Source organism: Theropithecus gelada, chromosome 3, assembly GCF_003255815.1.
Source record: "Theropithecus gelada isolate Dixy chromosome 3, Tgel_1.0, whole genome shotgun sequence".
NCBI classification, from domain to species: domain Eukaryota; kingdom Metazoa; phylum Chordata; class Mammalia; order Primates; family Cercopithecidae; genus Theropithecus; species Theropithecus gelada.
The window spans coordinates 41,664,759-41,680,569 of record NC_037670.1 but is presented as its reverse complement, the minus strand read 5'-3'; the positions used below and the strand labels follow the sequence as shown (position 1 = coordinate 41,680,569).

General features: G+C 37.6%; 1 protein-coding gene across 6 annotated transcripts in view; it reads left to right on the top strand.

The window, feature by feature from the left end:
* Positions 1 to 15,811, top strand: part of NCAM2 (neural cell adhesion molecule 2) — a 563,771-nt gene that overhangs the window by 422,157 nt on the left and 125,803 nt on the right. For all 6 annotated transcript variants that reach the window (XM_025380697.1, XM_025380702.1, XM_025380699.1 and 3 more), the window contains one exon: positions 7,880 to 8,067. In XM_025380697.1, the coding sequence (XP_025236482.1) occupies positions 7,880 to 8,067 (188 nt within the window). The remainder of the gene's footprint in view (positions 1 to 7,879; positions 8,068 to 15,811) is intronic.

The following is a 15,811-nucleotide window of genomic DNA, read 5'->3' as shown; positions in this document are numbered from 1 at the left end:
CCACAGAGCGAGACTTTGTCTTAAAGAAAAAAAAAAGAAAAAGAATTTATAAATAAGGGAGATAGAACATACATGGGTATATTAAAATGAAATATATCAAAAGTGGTTAGGTTTTGACCATACTGCCAAAAGCAGTCTACAAATTCAACTCAATTCTAATAAAAATAACACCATAATTCTTCACAGAATTAGAAAAAATAATTCTAAAATTCATATGAAACCATAAAAGAGCCCTCATAGCCAAAGCAATACTAAGCAGAAAGAACAAATCTGGAGGCAACACATTACCCAACTCTACTATACGGCTATAGCCAACAAAACAGCATGGATTAAATAGGCGCACAGTCCAATGGAACAAAATAGAGAACTCAGAAATAAAACCAAATACTTATAGCCAACTGATCTTTGACAAAGCAAACAAAAACATAAAGTGGGGAAAGGACACCCTATTCAACAAACGGTACTGGAATAATTGGCAAGTCACATGTAGAAAAATGAAACTGCATCCTCATCTCCCACTTTAAGCAAAAATCAACTCAAGATAGATCAAAGACTTAAATCTAAGACCTGAAATCATAAAAATCCTAGAAGATAATATGGGAAAATTCCTCTAGACATTGGCTTAGGCAAAGACTTCATGACCAAGAACCTAAAAGCAAATGCAATAAAACAAAGATAAATAGATGCGACTTAATTAAGTTAAAAAGCTTCTGCACAGAAAAAAAAAATCAGGTAGTAAACAGTCAACCCACTGAGTGGAAGAAAATCTTCACAAACTGTGTGTCCGACAAAGGACTAATATCAAGAATCTACAAGGAACTCAAATCAGCAAGAAAAATAAATAATCCCATCAATATGTGGGCTAAGGACATGAATAGGCAATTCTCAAAGAAGATATACAAATGGGCAACAAATATATGTAAAATTCTCAACATTACTAACAATCAGGGAAATGCAAATCAAAACCACAATGTGATATAACCTCCCTCTTGAAAGAATAGCCATAATCAAAGAAATAAAAAAGCAATAGTGTTGGCACATATATGGCGAAAACGGAACACTTTTAGATTGCTGGTGGGGACGTAAACTGGTACAACTGTCATGGGATCTTTAGGGTGTCACTTTGCCAGCTGGAAACTTCTGTGGCTGGTGGTACCTCTGCTTGGGTTTTGCTTGCTTACACTGGGCTCATTCTGCCCACTCGGCAAAGCAGGCTGCACTCAGCTCATGCTACTGGCCTAGATCCCCTACCTGCCAAGGGCAAACCAGGTCAGGAGTGGTAACAGGTGTGTGGGTGGGCGACTGCAGGGTCCAGCCACTGGGTCCATCCAGGCACTCCAGCTGCTGTGGTGGGGCAGGCAGCTCCAGGCGCCACTCCATGCAAGGCTGAACCAGGTGTATCTCAAGGGGCTTCCACTGCAGGCACCATCATCTGGACCAGGGGAATGCAATGGTACCTGAAAGCTCAGAGACTCCAGAGAGTGTAGAGCCCCAAAGATGGTGTTACATCATGCCACAGCCTTGGCATGGGGATCCCCAAGGTCTGGGCTCCCAGAAGAACCACAGCTCTTCTGTCTTTCTCATTGCCTGCAATGTGGCAAGTGGGGGGCATGTTTCAGCCCTGTTTGTCTTATAGCTCTTTCAGTCCTGCCATTCCGCAGGTCCTGAGTTCTTGTCTCATGTCCAGGAAGAATGAGGTATACAGACAAGTGGTGGGTGAGCAAGGAGGAAAGGAGCTTCACTGAGCTACAGAAAGGCTCTCAGGAGACCCTAAGTGGGTAGCTTTATCCACCCGCAGGTCATCCTGACATCTGTCCAACTCTGGCTGAGTCAGGTTTTTATGGGTTCAGAGGGAGGAAGTGTGTGCTGATTGATCCATGGTTGGCCATGGGTAGGCCTGGAAAAAGCACCATGAGTTATCACTCGGGGCCATGATTCCACATGGAACTTGCAGTCCTACCCCCAGGCTTCAGGCTGTCCCTGGTTTGAAGGTGGTGTTTCACAGGAGACCCTCAGCTTTCTGCCCAGGAGCCTGTCTGCCTCCTGCTGCCATCAACATGCTGCCCATGGCCCCAGGCTTTTCATGTCAAGGGGTGCCTGTAGGCCCCTGCTGAGCCACCCTCAGTCCTCCATCAGTCTCCCTCCTGTTCTCCTGGGTGCCCAATGTCTAGAGGGGGTCGAGGTAGCAGGGGGCTGGTGTGTCAGCACCTCCATGAGTGTGCACACACCTAGGTGGGATGGGACAGCACCTGGGCTGGGCCACAACTTTGCTCCAAAATCAGAGCAGGCACCAGGAGTGAGGAGAGGCCAGGGATGGGAGCATGCACTTCCCAGCCTGTGGGGGAAGGGAAGCTTCCTCACCTCCTGAGAACAGAGCATGACTGTGTGGCTGCACCTGCACAAGGGAGTACAGGGCTCCCACCCCACCTACTCAGTAGGAGGCAGGGCTTCTTTCTGTTCCTGGCCCCTGCCAGCTCTGTGGAGTGCACAGCCCCGGCCAGACCTCCCCAACTGCAGCTGGCATCTTCACAGTGGCTGCTCCAGATGGACTGTCGCTGCCATCACAACCACTATGGAAAACTGTGTGGAGATTCCATAAAGAACTAAAAGTAGATCTGCCATTTTATCCAACAATCCCACTACTGGGTATCTACCCAGAGAAAAGAAGTCGTTATATGAAATAAACACTTGCACATACATGTTTATAGCAGCACAATTAGCAACTGCGAAAGTATGGAACCAGCCCAAATGTCCATTAATCAATAAGTGGATAAAGAAAATGTAGTGTGTGTGAATACTATTCAGCCATATGAAGGAACAAAATAATGGCATTTGTAGTAACCTGGTTGGATTTGGAGACCCTTATTCTAAGTGATGTAATTCAGGAATGGAACACCAAATATTGAATGTTCATACTCATAAGTGGGAACTACACTATGAGGATGCAAAGGCATAAGAATGATACAATGGACTTTGGGGACTGAGGGAAAAGGGTGAGAGTAGGGTCAGGAATAAAATACTAGACATTGGATACAGTAGATACTGCTCAGGTGATGGGTACACCAAAATCCCACAAATCAGCACTAAATAACTTATCCTTAGAACCAAACACCACCTATTCCCCCAAAACTTACTGAAATAAAAAATTTAAAAAGAAGAAAAAATGTGATTAGGCAGATTGAGACAGCTAGAACAAAGGGCTGAAAGCACAAGAGTTCAGGATGATTAAGGTTTAAGAAAAAGAGTTAATCTAAATGTGTGCAAGGTCACAAATAGGCATAGACTAGTTTATGTGAAGCTTTGTAAAGAGTCATAAAAGTTTGGATTTAAGGAGTGTGAATAGGATCTTTAAAAGATTTTAGGCAGGATAGTTACCTTTGCTTAAAGTAGAAACTGGTAGGTGAGTAAGCCAGCAAGGGGCTTCTAAAACTGACCAGGTGGTGACTATGAACTGGACAAGAGAGCTCATACCAAATATTGAGAGACATGAATGGTATTTCTATATATTCTGCTTTAGTGGTGAGAAATCAATGACAATGCTTTTAAAATTGACACTATATTATAACCAAATCTAAGTTCAGCTGCTCACCACTTGAAAGCCAAACACAAGAGACGAGCGTTGGCGGGAGAAAAAGCAGATTTATTCTGAGAGCCAGCAAACCAAGAAAATGGTGGACTAGCATCCTAAACTACCATATTAAGTCAGTACAAATTTCAGCCTCTTTTTTGTTAAGGGCAGGGAGGGGGAAGAGGACGGGATTAGGATCAAGAGGTGGCCAAGGGTTCAACCATTATGGAAAACAGTATGGCGATTCCTCAAGGATCTAGAACTAGAAGTACCATATGACCCAGCCATCCCATTACTGGGTATATACCCAAAGGATTATAAATCATGCTGCTATAAAGACACATGCACACATATGTTTTCTGCGGCACTATTCACAATAGCAAAGACTTGGAATCAACCCAAATGTCCATCAGTGACAGACTGGATTAAGAAAATGTGGCACATATACACCATGGAATACTATGCAGCCATAAAAAAGGATGAGTTTGTGTCCTTTGTAGGGACATGGATGCAGCTGGAAACCATCATTCTCAGCAAACTATTGCAAGAACAGAAAACCAAACACCGCTTGTTCTCACTCATAGGTGGGAACTGAACAATGAGATCACTTGGACTCAGGAAGGGAAACATTATACACCGGGTCCTATCATGGGGGGGGGATTGCATTGGGAGTTATACCTGATGTAAATGACGAGTTGATGGGTGGGTGCTGATGAGTTGATGGGTGCAGCACGCCAACATGGCACAAGTATACATATGTAATAAACCTGCACGTTATGCACATGTACCCTAGAATTTAAAGTATAATAAAAAAAAAAAAAAAAAAGGTGGCCAAGGGTTGCAGACATCTGAGTGTCAGTGAGGATCCAATGGGGTTGGAAACTTTTTTGTCTTTGGTCAAGTCATGATGCTCCTATAAATATTTAATGAGAAATATGGTTAATTTTTACATACTTTTCCTTTAACCCCAGAATTAGTTTTGAAAATTATATGATTGCTGTCTTTGCATATTATGAGTGTTATAAAATTATTCTAACCTACATGTAAGAATGGATAAAGGCTCCTTAAACAAAAATGGAGTTAGTTATGACAGTTCTTTTGCTGTTTCACTGTAACACTATTACTTCTGAAAATAACTATTTCTATTATTTGTAGTTCTTAAAATATAATATTAAAAAGGGCATTTGAAAATTGTTTGCCACAGAGTATTATGACTGGAAAAGAGGAAGATATTTCACTCTAATATGTGAATGCTTTGAAGAGTATGTAAGACATAATCTACAACACAATCATAATACAGTTTTACATGGACAATGTCTATTCATATTATCAATATGATTTTTAAAAACTTATTTTTTATTATAAATTATTTCCCTAGTAATGCCTTTTCAATTTGATTTAGAAAGTGGATTGTATATCGTGAGTTTTATGGTGAGTTGCCTTGTTCTAATATTCATCACCTAGTGGAAATTCAGTTCAAAGACTTGTGTATTTCAGTTCCCAGAGCCTGTGTTATGCTTTGTTATCAGCTTCACCCTGCTCAGACACAGGCAGAATTCAGTAATGCAGGCCAGCACTCATCAAGAACTAAGACTTTTCTTAGGTCACAGGTACCAACCACAAATGAACTAGGCTCAGAAAAAAGATTTCAGAGCCAGAGGAGGAATTACAAAAGAAAGTAGAAGGCTTGCATTAAGCAAGTAATCAAGTCAAGAAATCCCATACTGCAGGGGAATGCAGTGATCAGTACTGACTCCAAGTTCACCTCCAAGTCTCAGCAATAAGGAAAAAAAAAAAAAGAGGCTAGGAGGGGGCATTTATCAAAACAAGTATAACTTGGTACCAAGTCTAAAGACATGCTTAAAAGTTTCTTTGGTATCTCCTAGTATGGAAAAGATTGGGCTGAAAATAAGCTTATTCTGAATGAAGCATTGAGGAAGGTGACAGATTCAGATCCTGGCATATGTCACTGTTTCATGTGATGCTGGCAATGTAATGTCAGAAATTCATTCACGGGCAGGGATTTAAGAATAAATGTTCTAGGTCAGACTTCTGTCTGTACAGCTGCCATTTAATTAAATCTAAATAATTTATCATTAGGGATTGTTTCATTGTGATAACAGCTAAAAGAGCATAGTTGCTTGTTTTTAATGTCTATAGACACATTACAAATTTTGTATGTTTGTATATTTTGAATGTTTGCAGTATTCCTTTTCTTACAGTCTATATAGTAATGCACAATTTTTATTAATTATATACTTATTAAGAAGATTTTGGAGTCTTAAGATAATACATTTACCACCAAGGACCACTGCACTATTTACCCTCATGTAGTCTCTGTTTGAAAGATACTCAGTTATTAAAATATTTACCAAGTAACCTTTTTTTTTTTTTCTGAGACAGAGTCTAACTTTGTCGCCCAGGCTGGAGTGCAGTGATGCAATCTTGGCTCATTGCAGCCTCCGTCTCCTGGGTTCAAGTGATTCTCATGCCTCAGCCTCCCAAGTACCAGGGATTACAGGCACCTTATTGTACAAACATATGCATGTCAATGCCTGCATGTGTATGTAGTAAACTACACCAGAGGCTTCTATAAACATGAAATAATTATTATCCCAGGTAGCTTACATAATTCTTCAGAAAAGCAAATGCCACTTTTTATATGGTCTAGTGCTACCTTATGTATCATAAAAGTGATATGCATGTTTATTTTTAAAATTTGTCCCAGAGTCATTTTAAAGAACTCTTAGAGGTTAAGGAATTTAGAAAGAATTTATCTAGTTCAACTCCCAAATTCTTTAAAGAAGAGAAAAAAAGGCCAAACTGATAAGCAGAAACTCAAGGTCACATCTTTGCTACTTGGCAGAGTTGGCCCTCAATTTTGATGGCAAATTTAATGCTATTTCCAATACAAAATTTTGCTTTTAAGCACCAGCCACAAATTTTATTTTGCTTTTATCCACTATTGTGTGTGTGTATGTATGTGTGTGCCATCTCCAGACCTTTTTAATTTAGTTGTACATATTTATGGGGTACAATGTGATGTTTTCATATATGTTCAACAGTGTGTACAATGTGATGTTTTCATATATGTCCAACAGTGTGGAATGATTAAATTCTTCACCTCACATACTCAGGACTTTTTGTGATGAGAACATTTGAAATGTACTGTGTTAGCAATTTTGAAACACGTGATACACTAACTGTTGTCATCTTATTGTATAATACATCTCAAAAACTTACTTCTGTTGTCTAACTGAATCTTTGAACCCCTTGGCCAACATCTTTCTATTCCTCTTAACCACCACAGCCTCTGGTAACCACCAGTCTACTGCCTTTTTCTATGAATTTGACTGTTTTCGATTCCATATGTATAAATTAGATTATGCAGTATTTGTGTTTCTGTGCCTGGTTTAGTTGTTGCTTAATTTATGACATCTGTGGTTTAGTAAAAATGGGAAATATGGATACTTTAGGGAAAAAATGTTGTTTAGTTGTATTGTGGCCATTCCAACTTAGATTTCATACCTGAGTCTTCAAAATAATTTATACAAAAAAGTGACTATGACTTAAACAAAATGAAAAGTGAGGAAAGAACCATTTATTTTGTTAGATTTTATCCTAAACTCTCACTTTATAAGGTAGTTTGTTCTAGAAATAGTTTCTACACAAGTAGTCATTAACATAATCAATAGATATTTTTTGTCAGATTAGTAAGAGCAGATTTAACTCTGGTTGTCTTACATTTTAATAATTGGTAATTTATGAGTGTTTGTATGTTAATCTTGTTAAACTTATGTGATAAAAGTATTCAAATGACATATATTTTTGTGAGTTCTGATGCCCTATGTTAAATACATGAAATTAGGCCAGGCACAGTGGCTTACGTCTGTAATCCCAGCACTTTGGGAGGCCGAGGTGGGCAGATCACAAGTTCAGGAGATCGAGACCATCCTGGCTAACAGAATGAAACCCCATCTCTACTAAAAATACAAAAAATTAACCAGGCATGGTGGCGGGGGCCTGTAGTCCCAGCTACTCAGGAGGCTGAGGCAGGAGAATGGCGTGAACCCGGGAGGCAGAGCTTGCAGTGAGCTGAGATTGCACCACTGCACTCCAGCCTGGGTGACAGAGGGAGACTCTGTCTCAAAAAACAAACAAACAAACAAAAAAACAAAACAAACAAACATGAAATTAGAATTATGTGGCTTCTTTTTATAGTCAAGCAAAGATTACTAATGCTTATACTACTTAAATGATTATTTAACTTAAAGAAAATGCCTATAATTATTTTATTATATTGTATTACAGATGCCCCCAAGTTCATATCAAACCAAACAATTTATTACTCTTGGGAAGGAAATCCTATCAATATAAGTTGTGATGTGAAATCAAATCCACCAGCATCAATTCACTGGAGAAGAGAGAAATTAGTCTTACCTGCTAAAAACACGACCAATTTAAAGACATATAGTACAGGAAGGAAGATGATATTAGAGGTAAGTCCACGTGTATACTCAAAAAATTGTATTATTTTAGCAACTATCTATTATTTCAGAATATATTTAAATATCTTCATATACCTGTATACAATGAGAGAGAGAGAAATCATAGTGTATATATTTTACAGTTATTTACTTAAAGGTCCATTGGATCATGGCTCATTAATGATGAGTGTATGAAAGTCTGTTCACTTATATAGAAGTGTGGCTATATAGCAAAGACCACTATTTTTATGAATGCACTTTTAGGAATGAAAACAATTACATGGCAGGGCGCCATAGCTCACACCTGTAATCCCAGCACTTTGGGAGGCCCGAGGCAGGTGGATCACAAGGTCAGGTGATCCTGGCCAACATGGTGAAACCCCATCTCTACTGAAAATACAAAAATTAGCTGGGTGTGGTGGTGTGCGCCTGTAGTCCCAGCTTCTCGGGAGGCTGAGGCAGGAGAATCGCTTGAATCTGGGAGGTGGAGGTTGCAGTGAGCCAAGATTGTGCCACTGCACTCCAGCCTGGCCACTCCAGCCTGGTAACTGAGCAAGACTCTGTCTCAAAAAAAAAAAAAAAAAAGAAGAAAGAAAAAATATATATATGTGTATATATATGGAAAATCTAGGAAGAAAAAATTGGTAATTTAATAGTTATTGAGTGCTACAAATTTGTCTTCAATGTTGATACTTTCATTGATTCTATTATGTGTTATAGCTTTTTTTTCTTTTCAGTCTGGCAGGTGTAAATGCTATCCTTTGGATAGATTTTTACAATTCTAGTGTAAATTCCAAAATAAATGAAATTTACTTGTTCATTATCTTTTGTTTTATTACTAAAAATAAGATTTTGTATAATTATTTTTATATTGCAAAGTAATTGGCCTTTAAATACTGTTTGAATAAAATGCTTTTATTTATTAATTGGAGTGCGTGTATGTGTGTATCAACTTCCAAAACATATTAAAAATCTATGAAAATGATCATCACCCTTTCCAAATTATAATGTGGTTAGGAAAATTGGGAATCTTTTCCACACAGTCTTATTTGCTGAAAGGTTGCTACATTTTATTCACTAATTCAGTTTACATAAACTAAGTGAAATGCACGTTTTAGAATACCATCTAATATCCGTATCCGTACTGCATTAACTTAAAGTATCCTCATTGAGGCTGTTTAGACTTAAAAAGAATTGTTTGATAGGAGGATTTAGACATCACATCTGCAAATATTTGCATGGCTGAGTGGTTAGTAATTAAATCACTTTGTCTAAATCAATTTCAATATAAAGAAGTTTCTTTGAAATTGTTTTAGAAGAACTAGCTATTTGTGACTTGACAGGGATGTCAATTTCATAAAAACATCTGGGCAGTTTTAAACTAAATGTTATGTGTTTTACCTTAGTGAAAAGCTCAGGTTAGATTTAACTTGTTTTGTGTAGGGTGTAGTCTCCTTGAATACCTTAATAAATTACCATGGACAGGATGGTTAAAATCACAGAAATTTACAGTTCTGGAGGGTGGAGGTTCAATATCATGGTGCCTGCAGGGTTGCTTTCTGTAGAGGACCCTTCCCTGAACTTGTACTTGGCCATCTTCTGGCTGTGTCCTCACATGCCCTTTCCTCTGTGCGCACACAGAGTTCTGGTGTCTTCCTCTTGTTTTACAAGGATACCAGTCCTGTTGGAGTAGGTCCCACTCTTATTATCTCATTTAACCTTAATTACCTTCTTAAAGATCCTATCTCCAAATTCATTCACACTGGAAGTTAGGGTTTCAGTACATGAATGGGCAGAGTGAGGAGGCGGGCAGTTCAGTCCATAACAAGTGGATTGAAGTTCATGAGTAAATGACAGACTAATGTGTAATTTCTGCTTTGCTTCATCTTGACATTTTTTAGTTCCTCAGCCAACTCATAATTCTCTATATTTAATGTGAAGGAACATTTTATACATACAACATAGTATATAGCTTATGCTATTTAAGCTTCTGCCTGAAGACATCCCTCCGCACTCCAAAATAAAATTAAAAAACAAAAACACAATTTTTGTTTACTTGACACACAGCCAGGTGATCTGTTGGCTAAACCACTGACTTTAAACAGACATGTTTATGTGTATACTCTCACAAATTAAATTTAAATTCTGAATGAAAAATATACATGTGTGACTAACACAACTTGAAAACATAGCATAACAAAAAATAACAAAAGAGAAAGCAACAATGAGCATTACTAATCTTTAATTATTAGTATATACAGTTGCTTGAGACAGTTACTTTTGTTTAATAATGATTGTAAAAGTCATATACGTGCTAATTCTTAAAAATATAAAATGAAATATAGAAAAAAGTTTACACAACAAATTGTCAGTAATAAATTTATGGAATTGAGTTTAAGTTTTTTTCTTTAAGTATATATATTCAAACTTAAAATTATGCATTTTAAAATTAACCAAATATTCAATACATTATTTAAGTTACTGCCAATAAATGCATCTGTAAAGGTCAAGATCATCAAAACTTTATTTTTTTAACTGACCACATCCTGAGGAAATTACACAACTTTTCAATATATGGGCAAGCATTGAAAGAAGGAATGGGTTTCTAATAGGCTCGTCGGAATAATATTGTACTTTGCATTGTCTGTATCTTTCTTTCATATCCTAAATAGGGATGCTGACTGTTGTGTCCATGACTTTCTTATCATGGAATACATAGAAGAAATAAATATTTTTAGGTTTAAGAAAAAGTCTAGCAAGCTTCTTTATTAATATTATACACTTAGCTTATATTTAGATATTCAAAACTATATTTGTTACTTCACTATACTCTGTCCAAACCTAATATCATGAATTAATATCAGTATTTTTAGCTGGGTACAGATATACCTTGGAGATATTGCAGGTTTAGTTCCAAGAGCACCTCAATAAAGTAAATATCACTATAAAGCCAGTCACACAGGTTTTTGGTTTTTCAATGCATATAAAAGTTATGTTGGCACTATAGTCTATTAAGTGTGCAAAAGCATGATGTATAAAAAGGTCTATGTAACATAACTGAAAAATACTTAGTTACTAAAAATTGCTGGGAATAATTTGAGCTTTAAGCAAGCTGTAATTTTCTTCATTGGTGAAGAGTCTTGTTGCGAGGTTGATGACTGCTTACTGGTCAGAATGTTGATTGCTGAAGGTGGAATTTGCTGTGGCAATTTACTAAAATAAGGCAACAGTGAAGCACTTTGTTAATTAACACTTCCTTTCATGAAAGATCTCTGTGTAGCAGGTGATGCTATAAGGCTAATAACATATAATACTGTTTGTTAGCATTTACCTAGAGCAGGACATCTTTCGAAAATGAAGTCAATCCTCTCAAACCCCGCCACTGCTTTATCAACCAAGCTTATGTAATATTCTAAGTCTTGGGTGATCATTTCAACATTTTTCAAGCATCTTCAGAAGGCGTAAATTCTACCACCAGAAACCACTTTATTTGCTCTTCCATAAAGAGCAATTTCCCATCTGTTAGAGTTTTATCATCAGATTGCAGCAATTCATTCACTTCTTCAGGCTCCATTTCTAATCCTAGCTCTCTATTTCCACCACATCTGCAGTTACTTCCTTCGCTGAAGTCTTGAACCCCTCAAAGTCATCCATGAGGGCTGGAATCAACTTCTTGCAGACTCTTATTAATGTTGACATTTTCACTTTCTCCCATGAGTCACAAGTAATTCTTAATGGCGTCAGCATGGTGAGTCCTTTTCAGAAGATTTTCAATTGACTTTTACTTTTCCCAGATTCCTGAGAGGAATCACTGTTTTATGGCAGCTGTAGCCTTAAATCTTGTATTTCTGTATTTTATTATTATTATCTTTTTTTTTCTTTTTTGTGAGACAGAGTCTCGCTGTGTCGGCCCAGGCTGGAGTGCAGCGGCGCGATCTCGGCTCACTGCAAGCTCCGCCTCCCGGGTTCCCGCCATTCTCCTGCCTCACCCTCCCGAGTAGCTGGGACTACAGGCGCCGCCACCACGCCCGGCTAATTTTATGTATTTTTAGTAGAGATGGGGTTTCACCGTGTTAACCAGGATGGTTTCGATCTCCTGACCCCATAATCCACCCACCTCAGCCTCCCACAGTGCTGGAATTACAGGCGTGAGCCACCGCACTGGCCACACATTGTATTTCTTAAGTACTAGGACTTGAAAGTTGAACTTACTCATTGGTCCACAGGCTTCAGAATGGATGTTGGGTTAGCCAGCAGGAAAACAACATTAATATCTTTGTATATGTTCATCAGAGCTCTTGAGTGACTAGGTCCATTTTCAATGCGCACCACTAGTTTGAAGGGAATCTTTTTTTTTTTTTTTCTCAGCACTATATCTCAACAGTGGGCTTAAAATAGTCAATAAACCATGCTGTAAACAGATGTCCTGTCAACCAGGCTTAGTTTTCCCATGGGTAGAACACAGGCAGCGTCGATTTAGCGTAATTCTTAAAGACCCTAGGATTGTTATAATGATAAATGAACAATCGCTTGAACTGAAGTCACTAGCTGTGTTAGCCACTAACAAGAGATTCAACAGGTCCTTTGAAGTTTGAAGCCTGCCCTTTACATCTCATCTCTAGCTATAAAAGTCCAGATGGCATCTTCTTGCAATGGAAAACTGTTTCATCTATTTTAAATTCTATTTTTTAGTATAGTCACTTCCGTCAATGATCTTAGCTCGATCTTCTGGATAACGTGCTACAGCTTCTACATCAGCATTTACTGCTCCACCTTGTATTTTTAATGTTATAAAGATGGCTTCTTCCCTTAAGCCTCATGAACTAACCCCTGCCAGCTTCAAACTCTTCTTCTGCAGCTTCCTCACCTCTGTCAGCCTTCATTGAATTGAGGTGTGTTAGGTCTTTGCTCTGGCTTAGGCTTTGGCTTAAGGAAGTATTGTGGTTGGCTTTGTTTTCTACCCAGACCAATAAAATATTTCTCCATAACATGAGTAAAGCTGTTTAGCTTTCTTATCATTTGTGTGTCCACTAGTGTAGTACTTTTGACTTTTTTCAGGAACTATCTCTTCACATTTACCACTTGGCTGTTTGTTGCAATAGGCTTCTGTTTTAGCCTATCTTGGTTTTGCCATGCCTTCCTCACTAAGCTTAATCACTAAGCTTCCTCACTTAAGCTTTTGATTTAATGTGGGAGATTGTGACTCTTCCTTTAACCTGAACACTTAGAGGCCATTGTAGGATTATGATTTGGCCTAATTTTAATATTATTGTGTCTCACAGAATAAGGAAGCTAAAGAGGAGGGAGAGAGAGATGGAAGTATGGCCAGTCAGTGGAACAGTCAGAATACACATTTATCAATTAAGTTCACTGTCTTAGGGGCATAGTTTGTGGTTCCCCAAAACAGTTACAGTAGCACCATCGAAGATTACTGATCACAGATCACCATAGCAAATTTAATAATAATGCAAAGTTTAAAATATTGAGAGAATTACCAAAAAGTCAGAGAGACAGGACATGGGTAACTGTTGCTGAAAAAATGGTGCTGCCAGCTAGAATGGCGATCATTAAAAAGTCAGAAACAGCAGGTGCTGGAGAGGATGTGGAGAAATAGGAACACTTTTACGCTGTTGGTGGGATTGTAAACTAGTTCAACCATTGTGGAAGACAGTGTAGCAATTCCTCAAGGACCTAGTACTAGAAATACCATTTGACCCAGCCATCCCATTACTGGGTATATACTCAAAGGATTATAAATCATGCTGCTATAAAGTCACATGCACACGTATTTTTATTGCGGCACTATTCACAATGGTAAAGACTTGGAACCAACCCCAATGTCCGTCAATGACAGACTGGATTAAGAAAATGTGGCACATATACACCATGGAATACTATGCAGCCATAAAAAGGATGAGCTCATGTCCTTTGTAGGGACATGGATGCAGCTGGAAACGATCATATACCAAAACAAATACTGCATGTTTTTATATACAGAAATATACAGAATATACAGAATATAAAGAAAACCAAATACCGCATGTTCTCACTCATAGGTGGGAATTGAACAATGAGAACACTTGGACACAGGAAGGGGAACATCACACACTGGGGCCTGTTGTGGGGTGGGGGGAGGGGGGAGGGATAGCATTAGGAGATATACCTAATGTAAATGACGAGTTAATGGGTGCAGCACACCAACATGGCACATGTATACATATGTAACAAACCTGCACGTTGTGCACATGTACCCTAGAACATCAAGTGTAAAAAAGCAAATGGTGCTGATAGATTGCTTGAATGCAGGATCGCCACAAACCTTCAATTTGTAAAAAGAAAAAAAACAAACACTATCTTTCAAGCACGATAAAAACAGACACGATAAAACAGGTATGCCTGTATTTAAATATGAAGAAATAGTTTTATCAGTAGATGTTTCTAGTAGATGTTTATCAGTAAATGTTTACCAGTAGATGTTTCTTGATTAATATTTTCAATGCTTTGCACTTTTTAAACATTTAAATATTTTTACTTGATGTTTTATAATATACCCTTGTCATCTTATATTTTCATACAATTATATAACATTTCATTGTGCTGGGTTTAAGTGTAAAACCACTATTGGACTTTGGTTTTATGTTGCTTTCCTAGAATACATCAAATAAGCTTCAGGGTACATGATTTGGCCAGATTATATCTAGAGCATGTGTGCGGATGTGTGTGTGTGTGTATATGTGTGTGTGTATGTGTATGTGTGTGTGAATCTATGCCATGATGGGTGTTTTCTTTATTTATTAAGCATACAACATGATAAAAGATTCCTTATTTAAGATAAACTTTTATCTGTTGATAGCTGAATTCCCAAGAACACCACCAAAAAAAAAAAAATTGAGCTTTTAAGAAATTGTTCCAATGAAAATGGCTCTACTTAAATTATTAATCTTAAGGAGCTGTGTAATAGTCACGTTTCTTTGTTGTGGCTATCCTGTCTTGGCATTGTATTGATTCAGTGAACACATTCTTCTCTGTTGAATTTGCAAATAACTTTCTCATATGCATGTAGAATAAGAATTTTTGGTTAAATCCATTTCTCATTGGAACAATTAGTTTAGAGTTAAATTAGCCTTGCTTATTAAAAGCTACACATAAGAAAAAGGAATATTTTAATCACTTAGCAGTAATTATGTAAGAGCTGTTACAAATGCTAAGCTCATTCCTATGATTGTTTCTAGATGGACAGCTGACTAGAAAATGAATGACACAGCTTTTCTGTACTCTTTCAGAATTATCATCTTCAATGGACCTCAAAATTGCACTCTTAGTTAATAGCCTCCCATTACCACAAAATCATTTTTCCCTCTTTTGGGATAGAGTTGAAATTAACAGCAACTCTTGTAAGCATATTCTCTCTTAATAATAGTTACAGAGATTGAAAATTTTATCTATTACTATCATCAAATCTCTTATCTAAATTGATACTTCAGAATTTCTGTACATTAGAATTACAGGGTTTGTCTCAGTGTTCACCAATAGAATCCCTAAAGGTTAACTTAATTATGGATTTCAAATGTGTAAGGATAGAGGTCAGCTATTTTCTACCTAGACTGAAAAAAGAATGATAGGAATTGAACAGAAATGCAGGCAAGATACTGTTATTAGATAGCGAGAAAAAGTACCTGTCTATAAGTATTGTTGCAAAGAGCAACATTTTCTTGCACAATATGTTCCTGGAAAGATTTCTTTTTTTTTTTTTTTT